The sequence below is a fragment of the Dysidea avara genome, chromosome 4 (assembly GCF_963678975.1).
Source record: "Dysidea avara chromosome 4, odDysAvar1.4, whole genome shotgun sequence".
Classification (NCBI taxonomy): domain Eukaryota; kingdom Metazoa; phylum Porifera; class Demospongiae; order Dictyoceratida; family Dysideidae; genus Dysidea; species Dysidea avara.
Genome location: NC_089275.1, coordinates 38,394,418 through 38,414,072, shown reverse-complemented (window position 1 = coordinate 38,414,072; position 19,655 = coordinate 38,394,418). Strand labels below are relative to the sequence as shown.

The 19,655-nt window shown below is 38.0% G+C and overlaps 1 protein-coding gene across 1 annotated transcript in view; it reads right to left on the bottom strand.

The window, feature by feature from the left end:
* Positions 1–4,355: 4,355 nt before the first annotated feature.
* Positions 4,356–19,655, bottom strand: part of LOC136253842 (uncharacterized) — a 42,227-nt gene continuing 26,927 nt past the window's right edge. The window contains exons 24-25 of the mRNA XM_066046502.1: positions 4,781–5,002; positions 4,356–4,720 (exon numbers count right to left, since the gene is read on the bottom strand). Coding sequence (XP_065902574.1) covers positions 4,356–4,720; positions 4,781–5,002 — 587 coding nt within the window. The remainder of the gene's footprint in view (positions 4,721–4,780; positions 5,003–19,655) is intronic.

Here is a 19,655-nt window from a genome sequence, read left to right as displayed (position 1 = left end):
GCATTGATGGTTTTGTGGTGACCACAAGTCAAGCCAAAATAAACTGTAGGTTTCTATGGTTTCTATGTAGTGCCAGCCACTTGTCTCTGTATCAAATTACCGTGCCATTTAAGTAGGGATACCCCAAAAAATTATGCTTTCCAACTAAAATTCCACCTTCAAAAATCATCCTAGAGACATCTTATGCAATGAAAATCACCGTGACCTTTACAGAATAATATTAGTTCATCTAACATAAAGTACTGCATTAAAACACTAATAATAGGTGGCAGGATATAGAATTTTTAAAATCGCTAAAACTTGGATTTTAGCCCAGAATGACTACTACCCTTCCTTCCTGCTTGTCTGACCACTGTCACAAGCAAAGAGGCCATATGAAGCAGCCCACGGCCACCATTTTATGCTACAATAACAAACTCATCAGTGGGATGTGCCTTTTGGGGTTCCAATGAGTTTGTGCCCTCTGTGCTTTGTCTTTCCTGTTATCTTCAATCAGCCTCATTGTCTTGTTGTTGCAATAAAACCATATCAAGGTGTTAATTTTCCCTATCAACACTTTCCTTGAGAAGCATAGCTATTTAGATGCTGCAAACTTATTTAAGCACATACACTTGGTAGATACATGTAACCTCTTCAATGCCACGCAGCCCACACCTATTAATGAGTTAACGTGATCTTAGCTGATTAATAACAATCGAGCACCAAGACCACATCTTTTAACAATCCATCACAATGACACACCCTGTTATCATTGGCCTAGCTGTATTTCATAATGCTAGCACAACAAAATATGAAACAGTGGCACACCCCCTGACTGACTTGAGATACTCTAATACAGCATTCACCCTAATAGAACAGTCACACGTGTATAGCTTTGTGCTATAACAAAAAACCAAACTAGTATATATTAAAAAGTATTAATTTAAAAATGAAGCAGGGATCCAAATGATAAAGGGTAGTGAAACAAGAGATGAATGATGATATTGCAGCATAACTCTGTGGGAAAATACCTGCTTTGGCATTGAACAAAATGATTATTATGATAGCATCATTCATCTCTTGTTTCATTACTTTTTATTGCTTGGATCGCTAAAGTCATAATTTTTTATATACTATAGCGAGTAGTAAAATGACGTAGAGCTTTTACTTGTGGTTTATTAAGTTTTCTCTGTAAAAGTGTTGAATCAGTACCTCGTGCGTGTGTGCGAGCATGCGTGTGTGCATGCATGCATGCATGTGTGTGTGTGTGCGTGCGTGCGTGTGTGTGTGTGTGTGTGTGTGTGTGTGTGTGTGTGTGTGTGTGTGTGTGTGTGTGTGTGTGTGTGTGTGTGTGTGTGGCTAACTTGTGAGACATGCACATACTGTAATGTAATTTTGTTAGGAACTATAAAACATCAGTACAATTTAAAAATTCAAAAAATTCATGAAAATTAGCTAATGAATGTACAAATCCTGAAAATCCAAGTTTGTTTGGGTCTTTTCATGTATTTCCAGTCCCCAGCAAGTTAGCTAACTATTCAGTAATAATTTTTGTTACCCTTTAACCCTTACAAAAATTGTTGCTCACAATAAATAACCTCCATGTATATCAACCCATTGTACACTGAATTAAATAAATACATAACATAATTTTCAAGAGGCAAGAATTCTATGAAAGATCTTTCAATGATATACAGTGCATAATATAAAAGATCTGCTATTTTAAAGATATTGCAAACAGATAAAACTTATACTCCTGAAAAATTTTTAGCTATATATTAGCTAATACTTTACTCGGAATTGGAGCAACAACAGATTTTTCCTATTACCAAAAACCTAGCAAAAGTGGAGATGACCACATGACCACATGACCACATGTAATTACCACATTATAGCGCATTAATGTGTACCACATATGCTGTAACTATAGAATATCTGTTCTGTTCACATAACACTGTACTTTATATAATTGGGTTTGATTATTTACCATGCCTTTTAAAATAGCCAAATGTAGTTAAAATTAAGTGCAGTTGTGATAGAAACAATCCAGATAAGTGTACACACCTGAACCTCCAATCTCCAATGGAGTTACTTCAACAGAGTAAGGCCATGCAGATAATCCATCTGCCTCTAAAGTAATAATCATAATTCCATCTTCCTCCTTAGCTGAATATAAAGCTTTGCTGAAATTCACATATATCACTGCAGAATAACATTCATGGGACATAATCAGTATTCTACTGTACATTTCACAATCAGGACATACAATAGTGTGTTGTGTGGCCATGTACAGCCAGTGTTGGTGTGTGACAGACGAATGTGTATTTTACAGGAACCAAGAAATTTCCATTTACTGTACATGCATCCATACCTCAATAGTTCTTGAACAGAAATTAACCATTTTTTTTGTAGAAACTCCCTCAGGGTAGGGTACCTCCTATTTCAAATTTCAGTAAACTCTTCCTATCCATCACTAAGATACGTGCCTTCAAAGTTAATCTTATTTTCTTGCAATTCTTCTTATGTAAGTATATGTTTTTCTTTTTTTCTTTTCACACACTTTAGAAAATTGCAATAATTTGCTCATGCTTCAGTCAATTTACTTCACATTTATAGTGTAGTATGAGCATAATGCAACACAATCAGATCAGATTAAGAACAAGAGAGCTATGTGCATATTTTTGAAAATACAAAAGCAATTTGTTGACTCATCTACGTACAGGGTAATCCGCTTGATGGAATAACTTGAAAATCCATCTGTACATGAAGTAACTACCATAATGCAAACTTTTTGTAGTTAGAAAGTACTGTGGACATTAGCTAAGGAGATATAAAGCAAAAACCAAACATGCAAAACAAGCACAATTAAGATGCTCCAATAGAACAGTCACCAAGAAGTGAAATAATGTGTAGGAAAAACATCAAAAGATCTTCCAGGGTTCAAACCAGAGACTTCCACACTTATATGCCTAAACCTTTGCAATTCTTCCACTGTGGTGGGTTGCTCACCTCACTTAAGTTCTACCTTGTAAATGGAAGTTCTAGTTTACTACACCAGAACATAATTTCATATATCCTACCATGGAAATTGGATATTTTAGATTGTTCTGTGGGTATTGTATTAGAAGTTCTCAGAAAAAATGTGCACTCTAATAGAGTACCATAAAGAATTTAAATAAACAGGCTATTATAATTATACCAAACATATATAAGGCTAGGAAAAGTAGATTGCTAGTTTTACACCAGCTACATCCTCAATTTGATGCTGGCACATGGTCATTTTCATTATTAGAAGCGTTCAAAATCACAGCAACAGCAGATTATTTGTCACTACAAGGATACCTCAGCTTAAACCATATGCTTAGATTTTAGTAACTTTACCACATTTCTGGAGCAGGAAGAAATATTTTATAGCTGAAAATAATAGCTAGTTTGTCTAAACATTGATACACTAGTGCACAGATCATGCAAACATAGCAGTAATGAATATAAGGCAGCAGGGTGGAAGATGATGTAATGAAAATGTAATGTAATGGAAATCTGTTTAAATATCAAAACCTTATTATAGATAATGTGAAAACCAACCATACATGTATATACCAAGCACATTTTTAGATCCCTTTAGGCCAAGTAAGTTGATTCACAGTTTTTCATCACCCACTCACATCACCTTCCACCCTGCTACCACTATAAATTAATTCGTTATTGCTATAATTGATCACGTGTGCTATTGCTTCAATAGTTAGACAAACCTGCCATCATGGTCCGGAAAGGTGATAAAGTGTGAGCATAAGCTTTAAGAAGGCTAATCCCAGATACCCTTCTGTTGCTGTAATTCTGGGTGACTTTCTTCATACTGGATAATGAAAAATGGCTGCTCACCCACATCAAATGAGGAAGTGGTTGATGAAAAACTAGCAATCTACAGTACATTTCCTGGCCTTACAGAGCAGTCCTTGTGCAAGTTCAGCAACTAACATGCTGTATAATAATTCAAAAAATATTTTAATTAATTTCAACAGAGTACAAAAGTCTCTTAAAATCTACTTCTTTTGTTTACCTGTAGAAAAAAAGATATACAAAAGCCAGCATAGCTATACAAACACAAAAAGAAATGAAAACAGGCAAGCTGTGAAAAAGGGTGCAACCTTCCTAAAATTAATAGGCTAGTAAAATGATATTATATCAAAGGTGGTGGCTATATGACTGCAGTGATAGTATACTGTCATGTAATTTGTAATGTTTCACTCAATTTGTAATGTTACAAATTAAGTGATAGTATAATTATCATTGTAATGGCCACCTTTGCTTTTTCATACTAGTCTATTTTTGAAGACTACACCCTTTTGCACAGTTTGGCTGTTTTGGATAAGATTCTACTTACTATCAGTATCTTCAACTTCAGCAATAGCAATGTTGGGATCGCTTACAGACAGTCCAAGTGCTAAGGCATCCAATGACAGAGAAAGAGTAATTTCAAACTCTTCTGATCCTTCTCTTAGACAATCTGGGTTGATAACTACATTTACAATTTTTTCAGTCTCTCCAGGATTGAATGTCACTTGTATAGTTTCATTGGAGAAGTCTACTACTTCCCTGGCAGATTGTGGATCAGACTCTGATGGTGTTACTATGACAGTGTATGGTATTGATGCTGTCCCTGTGGCTACCACTGTCACTGGTATTATACCATCTGTTTCTGCTCCTGAATATGTACTGTCATTAAACATTACTTTTAGTACTGTAGTGAAAATGGATGGCAATAGTAATGCTTAATTGCAAAGATACATGTACCCATTACCATTGCTATTTAGTATAACTCCAACAGCCTTGAGACTAGCTCCAGCTATCACACATGGAACAATTTTCTCTCTTTCATGATGAACTCCAGTGATTTCTACTGCAAATGATTCAGTTGGTTCTAGTATACCATCATCAATGAGAGTTATGGAGACTACTTGAGATGTGCTTCCAGCAGGGAAAGTCACATTTACCAACACATCATTGTAATCTTTACCTCTTCCTAAATGGAGACACAAAGATTTGCAAAGTAAATAGAATGTTCATTTCAGTATTTGTGACTGGATTTAGGAAAGAAGATCCAAATCACACATTAGAAATTTCGAGATAAACAGTTAAAAGAATTCAAGTCAGTATACTTGCCAAGGACAGCAAGCATTTACACAAGAGATGCATCAATCTATTACCTTTCAGGCCACTTCCAGTACTTGTAGCTACTTGTAGAATTTCCTGCCAAATAAGACAGCAAATCTAAGCAATGGGATGAGTGAAGTAGTATCATGGCTGCTCACAGAGGGGAGGAGGGTGGGGTAGCGAGATGGCCAAGAGGGGAGGAGGGTGGGGGTGGTGAGATGGGAAAGAGATGGACTTCAAAATGGAGGCAGACCATGATTGGAGTCCAGACATGAGATTGCAGGGCTGTGCTGGCTTCTTAGTGGCTGATATACTGCAAAATATCTGGCCAACCTTATCAAGCCATCCACCAGTACACCACTGATTATTGCCAAGCCAGGTCCTTTACAAGGTCATGCAGAAACTGTCATTTAACCTCTCCACACCATCCAGAAAAGATGCCTCTTAAAACAAGTCTGGAGTGGTTTAAGTAATGCTGAGGATCAGAACCAATAGTAGCTATCTGATGGTAGTATTAATTTGATTTTGCCTGATGTACAATTTGGATTAGTTTTGTAAAATCTGGTCATGTAGTAGAGATCTTGACTGACTGCATTAAAATCAATAGTTTGTAACAATTCAAAGTACTGACTTATTTGCTGTGGCAAATATACATATATAGCTACACTAGGAAAAACTGGAACCCATGCGCCACCATCAGCTCTCCAAGTATCTAGAAATTCAAACTGCAATCCCTAACCCGTAATAGTGCATATAAAATAGGAGAATCACTATCATTTGTTGGTGGTGTACATGTGTGTATACCCCTATGTACTTGTACACACTTGGTTATATCTGTTTACTGTCATCTCCAGTTCAATCCATTGATGTACGGATATAACCATGCATCTCTTTTGTATAAAACAACAGTTTTCACTTCAAAAAACAATTCCTATTCTAACAAGAAACACTTTTAACAGATCACTAGTCCAGGAAGGATCCTAATATGTGACTGAATTTGACAAAACCAGACTTCCACACATATATCTAGATTGATTTTAAAGGACAGTAAATCAATGTAGGAGTAAGCTATCACTGACCTGTTATTGCATAATGAATTTTGAGAAAATTGTAGGTCAGTAGCATACTAAATGGCCAAGTTACAAGTGGTTAAAGTTGAAGAATTGGATGTGTGTGGAAGCCTGGTTTTGTCAAATCTGGTCACATAATATTATGATACCTATGGGAATTGTCCATGGTGTGCACTTAACTATGAAACACACAAAACTAGTAAAGTTTATTACAAGTGTGACTAATAATACTATTTTGCCATTATGAATGACAGCTACGTATGGCCATTTATGAGTTGTGTCCTAGCCTTAAGACACTAATCATTTTTTGTTATGCGCCATCCCACTAGGGACCTGCAAGAAAGCTATAACCTGTGAAGCAAGGAGATAAGCAAGGAGATAAGCTCCTTGCTTCAGTTTTTATTCCTGCAATTCCACTAGTTACATACTATCTAAACCAAAACAGCCAAGCTGTAAAAAAAAGAGTGCGGCCCCCAAGGTGAAAAAAGATGTGAAATCCAAGGTGGCGGCCAAGAAATGGCCATGATGGTAGGTTAATAGCAAAAATTTTAATTACAACAATTCTGGTGAATTTGTGTTGCCTCCTCCACTAGGATTTGGCACCAAATTCATCTGAATTGTCGTAATTAAAATTTTTGCCATTAACCTACCATCACAGCCATTTCCTGGCCGCCACCTTGGATTTCACATCTTTTTTCACCTTGGGGGCCGCACTCTTTTTTTACAGCTTGGCTGTTTTGGTTTAGATATCACTTCTTTTTGTATTGCAAGTCACAAAGCTGGCCATATGGCTTTGATGCTGCTTCCTTTTAACTTGTAAGGAATTGTGGAAGAAAGGAAGTGATTGTGTGTATAGCTTTTGTCTGATGAAATATTTGTATATTTAACATTGAATGATGATTATCACATACTGTAGTTAATAAGGTGACTTCTTACATAACTGAACTGTAGCTGAAACTCTCATTGTTTGTAGCTTAACTCTTTTCAGGGTGATTTGATTCTAGCTGAGCTCTCTACAGGATGATTTGTATCTAGCTGAACTCTCTACAGGGTGATTTGTTTGCAGCTGAACTCTCTACATGGTAATTTCTTTGTAGCTGAACTCTCTGCAAGGTGACTTGTTCAAGCTGAACTCTCTACAGGGTTATTTATTTGCAACTGAACTCTCTACAAGATGATTTGTTTCTAGCTGATCTCTCTATAGTGTAACTTGATTGTAGCTAAACTCTCTACAGGATGATTTCTTTGTAGCTGATCTCTCTACAGGGTAACTTGTTTCTAGCTGATCTCTCTACATGGTGACTTGTTTCTAGCTGAATGCTCTATAGGGTTTTCTGTTTGCAATTAAACTCTCTACAGGATGGTTTCTTTGTAGCTGATCTCTCTACAGGGTGACTTGTTTCTAGCTGATCTATGGATGACTTGTTTCTAGCTGATCTCTCTACACGGTGACTTGTTTCTAGCTGAACTCTCTATAGGGTTATCTGTTTGTAATTGAACTCTCTACAGGATGGTTTCTTTGTAGCTGCTCTCTCTACGGGTTGACTTGTTTCTAGCTGATCTCTCTACGGGGTGAACTTGTTTCTGGCTGAACTCTCTACAGGTGATTTGTTTGCAACTGACACTCTACATGGTGGTTTCTTTGTAGCTGAACTATCTACAAGGTGATTTCTTCTAGCTGATCTCTCTACAGGTTGATCTGTTCGTAGCTGAACTTTCTACAGGGTGATTTGTTTGCAGCTGAACTCTTTATATGATGGTTTCTTTGTAGCTGAGCTCTGTACAAGGTAACTTCTTCTAGCTGATCTCTCTATAGGGTGACTTGTTTGTAGCTGAACTATCTGCAGGGTGATTTGTTTGTAGTTGAACTCTCTACAAGGTGATCCTTCTAGCTTATCTCTCTACAGGATGACTTTTTCTAGCTGAACTCTCTACAGGGTGATCTGTTCATAGCTGCACTCTCTACAGAGTGATATGTTTGCAGCTGAACTCTCTACATGGTGGTTTCTTTGTAACTGAACTCTCTATAAAGTGATGTCTTGTAGCTGATCTCTCTACTGGATGACTAATTGCTTCTAGCTGATCTCTCTATAGAGTTATAACTTTCTCTATAGAGTTATAACATGTTTGTATAGCTGAACTCTTTACAGGGTGGTATTTTTGATTGGTTACTGAACTCTTCAGCTACACGGTGACTTTTTTGTACTACAGAGTGACTTGTTTGTAGCTGAACTCTCTACAGAGTGACTTACTTGTAGCTGAACATTGCATAAAGTAACTTGTTTGTAGCTGATCTAGATGAACTCTCTACTGGGTAGCTTTTTTGTAGCTGAACCCTCTATGCAGTGACTTGTTTGTAGTTGAATTCTCTACAGAGTGACTTGTTGTCTCTACAAGGTGACTTGTTTATAGCTGAATTCTCTTCAGTGCGACTTATTATGTTCTGAATCTCTACAGCAACATATTTGTAGCTGAACTCTCTACAGGGTGACTTGCTTGTAGCTGAATTGTCTATAAGATTAACTGTTTGTAGCTGAACTCCCTACAGAATAACTTGCAATGTAATATAATTCTATAATGGAGTAAGTTATAAACCTAGCTGAATGCTCTATTAGGGTGACTGTTCTATTAGAGTATCTCGATCTCGCATATGCTACACGTAGTTGGCTTTGGAATCAGAACTCAGTGGTTTGTAATCCGATTCTTCTGTACTACTGCAAGGACTTTCTATGATGATTATTCCAGCTACACACCGATTTTCAGATCACTGCTCTAAGCGGTTTGCCTGGTAGGCGCGAAAACTAATAGCTTTTTTATTCATAATAATCGATCGTGTAATTGCGACACAGGTTGGGTTTTGTGTCATATCTCGATGGCCTTTATCTGGATTCCTTTCAAACCACAAAAAGGCACTCCTACGATAGTTACTCCATCTACATAGCAATTTTCAGCTCATTCCTTCAAGCGGTTTACCCTGTGGGCGTGACAGGCATTCGACCTTATTTTATGCAAATAATCGGTCATAACTCCGTGAATGTTCATCGGATGCCCACCAAACTTGGTACTGAGATTCGCCTTAATGCGTCCTGTACGTGTGCCAAATTGCAGCTCGATTGAATCACGCATTCGTGTTTTATGGTGGATTTTGCAAAGTGTGCGAAAAGAAGAAGTAGAAAAAGAAAAAAACGAAGAAAAAAAACCCACACTTTGGCCGCTCGTATCTCGGAAATGGCTGGAGCGATTTTCTTCAACTTTGGAATGTGGACTCCCATACCTAGCCGGCACTTCAGCAGCAACTTTAGTTTCAATCGGATAAGGAATCACGGAGCTACAAAGGTGTGAAGATCGCGTTTACTTTCTTCCTGTAAATATACTCACGATGTGACGCGCCGGCTTCTTGGGCCGCGCGACACACTACCGTGTGTCTTGGTACCGTATAATGGATTATTTTCAAAGAAGAAAATTTTCAAACCATAGCCACTAAACAATTTTCGAATGTTTATTTTCATACAAGTCACATCCCCAGTTGCCCACGTACTGGTGTATCACACGTGATGCTTACGTAACTGATTTCTTAAGTCAGCATTGTAGCTTTCTTAAATGTCTCTCTGAAACGGGCCCGGGAACATAGCAACAACACGCTCTATCGAAGTTGAAACATTTATACGAGGTTACCATGTGTACAAAGAAATATGGTCTGCTATGGTCGGTGAAATACTGATTTGCAGCTGCAAAATGGACAACTATCATGATCGTTTTGCTGTAGCTGTTTTGAAGGATACTGTTATTGTTGGTCATGTACCAAAGAAAATATCATCAATATGGTGACTTTTTCTGTGGAGGTCTGGTACAATATGGTGTGAAGTCATTAGGGATAGACAGTACTCTGCTGATCTGGATCAAGGTGCTGGCTAGAAATACCTTGCAAACTTTCATTCTCTTGTAATGATGATCAGCGTTTGGCTACAACTCAAATGTTGCTAGGTTTAGCTTAGAAGAAGAATGATGACACTGAGAAGATGCCACTGAAAATAATAAAGTTTGAATACTTATGGTTATGATGCAATTTTGTAATTGTATTCATTCTATTCTATGTAGAATTGTATGTATACTTTGTATAGTAATGTGGTTTGCAATAAAATTAGATTGTGTTGAGTTATTAAATTGTTTGAATAAATACTAAAAATCAATACAGTTAATACACAATAATATTCTCTAGAAGTCAACACTAAATAATGGTCCTATAAACAATTACAGTTCAAGTGACACTGATAATACCTGCTGCTCGGAATCCATTTTAAGCTAATGAGCTATTTCGCTGTAAATGCTGATAGGCATTGAAAAGCCATTCAGCACCAAGGTATGCTCATACACAAGTCCACAGGAGTGAAATTTCCTGGTGCAGTTGCCCAATATAGCCTTTCTACCTCCTGTCAGTACCAAATCTGAAACCTTTTCCTCAAAAAATCTTTTACAGCCTTAGTTATAGTAAGACACTCCAAACTAGCATCTTCGAAGTATAAACGTTGGAGGAGGAGGTGTTAGAATGATGCAATGAAAGCCAAGGAGGAGCCGAGGTTTTTATTGCATCATTCTAACACTGACTCAGAGGACGTTTATACTTCGAAGATGCTAGTTTGGAGTGTCTTACTGTTTTAGAAAATGGTCTGCCAGCAGTGAAAAAGACATTGCAGATGCCTCGCACCATTGCTAGTGACGGTATCACTGCATAGGGAAGGCTAATTTACTTTCCTCTCAAGGTGTAGTTGCTAAAACAGCACTGTTATTGGTGATACACACTGCTATAACAAGAATTGCATTGGTTTGAGTAAGAAAAATTTGTGAAAAATTAGCGACAGTTGCTGAGCTGCTGTAAAGTTGTATCGTGCTTGGTGTACCAGCCGGTAGGCCCAGACTCTTGACTAGACACCGGAGTATCCTCACAACTATTCAAGGCAAGTCTATACCATGATGGAGATCAATGGATTGGTGTCACTGTGCCTCGTGTAAACAAAGTGAAAGTGGAGGAAGACAGCAAAATTATTGTATAATGGTGCTGGCTTGTCAAGCACTGCAACGCAGCCTATTTTCTAGGAAACTAATACACCAATACCTGCCTTAGCACTCCAGTTAATCCTGCAGCACCAGAATAGGGTGGTGAAGAACATGCTGGTTTGGTTGTGCTATTGTTTTGTTGACAATATTTCTTGACTTGTGGTCAAGACTTATGGTGCAGACTTGTGGCTAACCACATTAGTTAATTAGTTACCCACACCAAGAAATTTATTGTTAACCGCTGAAATATTGGGGTAAGTAGAATTCTAGGGAAACGGGAACGGGACGGGAACGGAAAGCGAAAATGGAAAGCGGAAACGGGAAAAACCAATGGAAAATACTTACCATTTCTCATCAACTATCCCCTGATTTGTTTCCTTGCTTGCTTATTTATCATCATCACCATCATCCTAGCTCATTTCCATACTTATCGTCGCTAAATTAGCACTGCAATAACACAATCAGCCATAAACGGAAATCATGTAGTAATGAGTGGGTGGTCTCGTGAGCTCATTCTATCTTTCTGGTGGAGGTTTACTTGTTGAATGCCTCGTGGCTTAATATTTTATTGTGCTTGGCTTTTGCTTTACACTACTTTGTCACGTTTGTGGTGTCAGACGAGTCTAGAACTAGCGGCTGTGCCAGACCCAGATCTGACAGAGTCTCAGACAGAGTCGACCGTCCAGCCCGAGATCCAGCCAGATATGAATACTAGCCATCAGGCCATTGTAATCTCGTCTGGTGATAGCGGGGATGAAAGCGAGGATTTACCCCCAGTGAAGTTCCCAAGGTACGTAGCTATAGCATTCGCACCAGCAGCTAAACGTAGTAGCTATATTTACCATGCAGAGCCGCTTTTTCGTCTGATTCTATTCCTATTATTTTTGCATGTGATTAGTATAGCATTTACCTTTTATGCTTGCAGGTATAGTAAAGATAATGTGCGGCTGCTGACTAATGACGGTTCTACAAGGTATGTTGCTCACTGTCAAATGCTGCGTTATCTATCTACGAACTTATTGTACAGTAGCAGTGATAGTGGAAGTGAATCAGATGGCTGTGACACATTTGGACCAGCTGTAGTGAAAACTATTGAGTCTCCAGTAAAGTGAGTTTACCATTAGTACGTAGTTGAATTGAATGTGCAATGTGCTTTAAGGTCTGCCTTTAGTTTTGCCAGTGTAGCTACTGAACAGTCAGAGATAGCAGTTATCTGCTGCACTGTGTTATGTGGTGTAGACTATAGTAAATTCAAGAAGGAGATATTTAAGACCTCAGGCATATTCCAACAATCACAGAGGGTGTTATAAGTAGATAATAACTCCTGAGTATGCTGCAGGCTGCTTGTTAAGCTTCACTAACCCAATCAGTGAGGATTGCCTATTTTAATTTGAAATTTCATTGTTGGCTACATCAAAGCATACTTTAAGTGGCATACCCTAATTAGGAATTAAATTCTACTAGCTACACTTCACACTACATGCATGGGGTAGCCACAAGAATGTTCATTAAAGAATAAGACTGCACTCAAAGCTTTAGATCTGGTGCCATTCAGTCTGGTGGTTGTATCCAATGGGTGTGATTGCAAACATGGGATTTTGTTTTCACTTGTGCTGATTGGTCATTGTTATGACTTGAATGGAGGCTCACTTGTTTGCCTATACTTGTTGAAGCATGTGGGATGACTTGCAGCACTTTTTCAGGTTTCTGGCAAAAATCTAAGTACAAACATGATCACATCACATGCGTGACTAATTCTTGGCAGCAAGTTATAGAGGGTGTTTAAGACTATCCCTGGTGTTGAAAGGGATAATCATGTAATTATTGAGAAGTTTTGTATGGTCTTCCCTTCACTGAACTCCACAGCCAGTACCTGTACCCAGGTGTGCAAATTCAAATGATCATACGTGAACGTTTGCACGTGATCCTTTGCCATTTGTATTTTTCACAAGAAACCTGAAAGCACGGTAGTGTGGCAGTTCAACTTTTATAGTACCACTCAGATGTAACATCGCTACATGTGCATGCATGTACATGCAAAACCGGTGCCTGATTGAAGAGCATGATAACCGTGTATGCGTCTTTGTAGCATGATGATAGGTTGTTTTTCAGAAATGTGTCGTGATTCACTTGTGTGCATGTACACATGTGTATACAAATTTTGGGTAAAGCTCTAAGAGACCGGTCAAGAAAACAATTTCTCAGTATGGATAGTTGTGACTTAAAATATTTTTATGAATTGTAATACTTTGAAGCAACTGTGAATGTGTGACCACTCATGTTTGGTGTACTGTATTTTGCGGACTGGACTCGCAGACTGGACTCAAGCACTGAACTGGAAACAACTTTTAAACAATAATCCAGGCATTATCCATCTCTTGCAACGCTGGAGACACCACTATCAAGCTACAACTGCTGGTAATGCTTTTCCTTACAAGTCACAAAGGTTGCACATGCATTAATGTATTAGAATACACTTACGATACTTGTTTCCTAGTAGTGATAAAGCATGATAGAGGCTATTGTAGCGCAGATGCTTTCATTTGCTGCTTCAGTATTGTATTAGGGCTGTAGTGATGAGCCAGTTTATTGGCATAGTCCATCACCTCGTGCCTCCCACCTGCTGTGAGCCTGAGAATAATTACTGGCTCATTACTAGCTACGGCCTTAACACAAGTGCTAAGTACTGAACAGTAAAGAAAACATCTGCCTACAACAATAGCCTTTATCATGCTTTATCACTACTAGGAAACAAGTATCGTAAGTGTATTCTAATAAATTAGTGTGTGTGCAACCTTTTTGACTTGTGAGGGAAGCAGTACCAGCAGTTGTAGCTTGCTAACAGTATCTCCAGTGTTGCAAAAGATGGATAATGCCTGGATTATTGTTTAAAGCTCAGTCCGTGAGTCCAGTCTACAAAATACATTACACCCCTATGTTTACCTTCTTACTGTATTTTGTGACTTTGTTGTATTGTAATTACTTTTGTGGTTAGCAAAAGCAACATAGTCATGGTCCTTAGGGTATAGTGATTGTGTAGAGTAACCAAGTAGTGTAGGCCTTTCTAAACAAGACTGCAGTTTCCCATCCTCCGCCCACATCACGCCTGATCGCCCGCATTGAATGGTACTTATTGTCATTATTCTTTAAAATTGAGCAAAATACGTTGCAATGTTGAAAACTTTACTGTGAAGCATTGCACTCAACTGTGTGTTGGCGGTAACAACTTTTTATGAGGCTAAAAAGAAAAATTGATTGTAGTTGTAGCTATAAAACTGGCTCCCATGGTGACGAATTCATGACTTTAACAATCTTCGGATCAAAATACTCTAATAGAGAAGTCACTTTGTAGTAAATATGCAGGAAAAGTGGGCTGGCTTTAGTAATGAATAATAATAATGGGCCTCATGCCTGCACTGAATTTTGAACTGGAAACTACACTCTCTGTTGAAGTGTACAGTATAGCTTATATGGCATGATTAGTCATGGACGGTATAATCCCCAGAGATAAACAGGTTTTAAAATTGGCCACTGAGACAGGATTGGCTGTACTCATAGTCTACGTATAGCTTATGTATGCTGTGACACATTTTGCCTTATGTGTATATAAATGTTTTGATTGTTTATTGTACATGTATGTGATATTATATTTAGGAAACAACAGCCTATACTGTTCATGATAAACCCCAGAAATTCTTACACAAGTTGCCAAATCTTCCTATTTACAGTCAGACATCTAAGCCATTAAATACTAAAGAGTGTGTTAATACATTGCTCGATCCGGAACTATCATCTAGTTCAGTGTGCTCTAGAGTTCCTTTTGACATCAACTGTAACTGTGTCTTTATAGTTGATATGGCTAGATTGTCTAGCCCTAAGGATGTACTGTGTGATGATATGGGAGTGTGGATATGGAAGGGGAGTTACAGAAGATATCTGAGCATTGATGAAGCTGGTTTTGTTGAAATTTTAGGCAAATCACTTGAAGAAACTCCAGATGTTCCGTATTACCGTGTTTATAAGCGGTACTATCAGAGTAAATCCAGCAAAGACCTCAACAAAATGGTTGTTACTATGGAGGGTAAGCAAAGCTGTATTACATGTACATTTGTGACCTGATCTGTGAAAACTGGGCATAGTCACACCTAGCCTAATTTTTACAGTATAAAGCATTGAATACAATCGGTAAAATACTTGCGTATTATCAAAAGATTCTGTAAAATCTTAAAATGCTTAGTTTGTCATGAGGTATGGTCAAACGGTAAAAGCTTGAATATAATATTATTCTCATATGAAAGAGGAGTTCAAAACTATTTTGTATCATAGCAGAGACCAAGCCAAACTTTAGTAACAGGTATTATTTTACATCATGTCGAAGTGTTAGTATGAATTGATTTTGTTTGTAATGAAGAATAATGAATGTACTCAGCAATGAACATTTTAAAGCTGACATGATGATCAATCTGTATTCCAACTCTGGTATGTCATAGTGTCATTTGGTTATAATTATACCCATTTTAGGAAGTGCCTATGTTTATTTTCCCCATTCTATTTGATCCTTCTGATATTGATGCTTTGTAGGGCTGCAACTCTAATGAAAAGTTCTTGGCATACTTTATCACACCATACATTTGGCGAAGTTAAACATTCAATAACACAGAATTTGAAAATTCTAAATATGTTTGGTTGTTTGCAGATCCATTTACAATTTATATATCTAGTCTCAACTTTTAGCTAGTCCACATGTTATTATAATAGCTACATTTGTGTATCATTACAGATTCTGAGAATGACACTCTAAACCTAGCTTTGGTCCAATATACATTTTCTTTTGAAGAACATGAAGTAAAAGTAGCCCCACATGGAAATTCTGTGAAATCTGAAGGATATGTGCGGACTATGCCTAGTGTTATGAGCAAATTAAAGGATGTCTCTTCAAGTAATTCTGCTAAGCGTGCACTTAGCTTGCTTACAAGTGACATAACAACAGCACATTCAGCAGGAGATATGCCTCGTGGACAACAACAGGTTGATGACATCCGGAAAAAAATGTCATCATCCTTTGACCCACTGTTCACATTAATGATGATGTGCAAAGAAAGTGAAAGCTCCAAATCTCCAGATGCTTTTGTTCAAATTGTAACTGGAGCACCATTTCCTATGATGATGCTGGCATTTGATTGGACACTTGATGATCTTGTCAGGTTTTGCACACCATCTACCTCATTTAGTATTCTGGGAATCGATCCTACTTTTAGTCTTGGAGATTTTGATGTAACTGTCACCACTTACCGTCATCTGTTGTTGACTTCCAAGGATGATGTTCGCAAGCATCCGACTCTAATTGGTCCACTATTTGTTCATGTAAAAAAAGATTTTCAAGCATATAATTTCTTTGCGTCTTCCCTGGTTAGCAGAAAACCAGAACTTGTTCAATTGCAATGTTTTGGGACAGATGGTGAAGCAGCCCTTGTGAATGTTTTCTTGGCTGTTTTCACCAAAGCTTTACATTTACGATGTTTTTTGCATTTTCATCAAAATGTTGAATGTAAACTTCAACAATTGGGTGTTTCTGCTGTTGTCATTAAGGAGTACTGAAAAGATATATTTGGAGACCCACAATCCCTACAACTTGGTCTGGTTGATGTGGTTAGTAATGCAGAGTTGAAAAGCAAGTTCACCAGTTTACAGAATAGATGGAACAATCTAGAGAAGCCATTTCATTCCCCACCAGAATTTTATGAATGGTTTTCAGAACACAGTCTAGAAGTAGTTGGTAACTGTATGATACATCCACTGAGGGAACAGGCTGGTTTGGGTTCACCTCCAACCCCATACTATACTAATGATGTAGAGTCCAAAAATAACATTCTGAAACAACATCTACGACGTAAAGGCTCACAGCTTCCAGAGTTTGTTGAGAGTATGAAAGCCCTAATTACACAGCAACGTAGTGAAGTTGAAAAAGCTGTGGTTATGTATGGTGAGTATCATTTAGTTTCTCATTATTCAAACTTAGCTTGTGAATGCCAGAAGTGGTTCAAGATGACTGAGAAACAAAGATTAAGTAAAATCAACCGATTTATGAAAGCACCTGCTATACCTTTGTCTCAAGATAATTCTGACAATAATTCCCAAACAAATCCACTTGACTGTCTTTTGCTCCCACCGCATATGGCGAAAACCATTTGGAGCCGAGCTAATAACATTGTAGAGGATCAGTCAGCTATTGTACAGGCACCAGGAGATGAATCAGCATATGTGGTAAAAAGTAACAGTGGACAAAAACCACACTATGTGCGACCTGCAAAAGGTGGGGGGTATTTGTGCGATGATTGCTTAGGATACAAGTCAGCAAAGATATGTGCTCACACAGTTACTGCAGTTAGGTTAGGTTTCTTACCCCGGCGTATTTGGTACGTTTCCTCTAAAATGATCGAGATAAACTCTACTGATAGAGCAGTCGTATGGCGCCCACACATACAATAAACTATAGCTACTAACTCATGCTGCTTCCTTTGTCTATACTTCAGTATGTATCCCAGTGGATATACGCTAGGGGCATTATAGCTTTGCGCATGCATACTGAATAAGTGCCTGGTGTATAATTAAAACTGGGTTGTGGAATATATAATCATAGATATTATGGTTGCGGTTACCGACCACAGCATAATGATCACACTGCTATGTAGGATCATCCAATATTTTCAGCATTTTCGCAAGAGTAGAGAGTATGCTAGGGGGAGGAGGTAAATTCACTAATTTAGTGCCAGGTTAGAATGGTAATGTGGTGGAAGTCGAGTGTAAGTTGGGACTCTGAATCTTTGTTTCAGGTTACAAAGCCAGTTACCATATACAAGATTATAAATAATTAACATTCTGTTGACACCTAAAATCAAAGGATAAAGCAAGCGAATTTAAAACCAAAAAATTACACAGGTTATTGTTCATGCACAGTTTAGTATCAACAGTTTTTATAGTAACTATGCTTTTGGATAGTAGTGAGGGGGTCAGTGAAGAGTACTCTCTGTACACTTATGAAAATGCTATTATGGATGATCCCTTACCTATCACACTATGACCAGTGACCACTGACACGCGCTTTAAGAAATTATTAGCTACACCTCTGATAAAAATGCAAATGATAGACATAACTCAGGTACAATCATTAGAACAGTACACCTCAAGTACAACTGCTACATATCAGTAAACTCATAGTGAACTACAAAAATTAAATTGCATAATTAAACCAATGACTAAGTGCAACTACCAGCTACCAAGTGTCCAAAAACTTAGCTACAAGTGAAGGCTGAATTCATCCAACATGTGTTGAACATGTACATCAGACAAGAGTACTTTAACAGAGTAATCCACCTTAATGTGACCATTGGCATCAAAATGCACACAAACACAATCTTTCAATGCATGATAATAAACATTGCGAAGATCACGGCTAAGCTGATAGATGCCTGTGTGAGGGTTCAAAAACAAAACCTTTTCCTTATGCTGCAGCACAATATCCTCAGGTGAAGGCAATCGCCCAATTCTTCTTTTACAACCATTACATCTTGAAATATTACCCTTCACAAAGCAAATCCAAAATGGAGCCTGAACTGGTGGCTTGTCTTGTACTGGGGGTGATACTGTGTTTTCAGCTGCTGCAGATAAACATGGAGAGTCATATGAAACAAGTGGAGGAGGCACAGAACTAAAATGATTTGCATACCCATAATTTGCAAAATAGTCGTAAGTATTGTCATATGCATTAACAGGTGTTTAAGACACATGTGGAGGCATCACAGCACCATCAACGATTGGCCTATGTGATAGCAAACCAGCAGAAGTGCACGTTGTAGGTCCCGACACATTTGAAACTAAAGGAGGGGGAGACTGAAAAACTGGTTCCTGATCGGAAGTGTGCAACGATGCACTAGTAATTTCATTGCAATAACTTTCTTCATCATGAATTCCACTAGTAAAATCATTGTCATAGCATTATTAATATTGGCCTGAATCTGTTCAGAAACCTTCTTGGTAATTCCTTTCCTTGACTTCTTTCCAGTGGTACTGGGTTTTCCACAGTACGCTAAAGCCATCAAATTTGGCTTGCATTTTAACTTTTTATACCATTTTAAAAATAACTCCATTGTGCCAGCTTTCAAACTAGTGTAGTATGCTGAAAGAAATACGCCGATGTAAAAACTCTAACTGTACATTGACATGATGGCCTTTCTCACACATTTTCCGTTGGTTGTTTCCACTTTCCGTTTCCGCTTTCCGTTCCCATTCCGTTCCCGTTTTCCTAGAATTCTACTTACCCGAAATATTGTCAAGTTTCTTAGTAAGTAATAAACTTCAAATTAATTGAAACATCAAAGCATTCTATACATACCATTT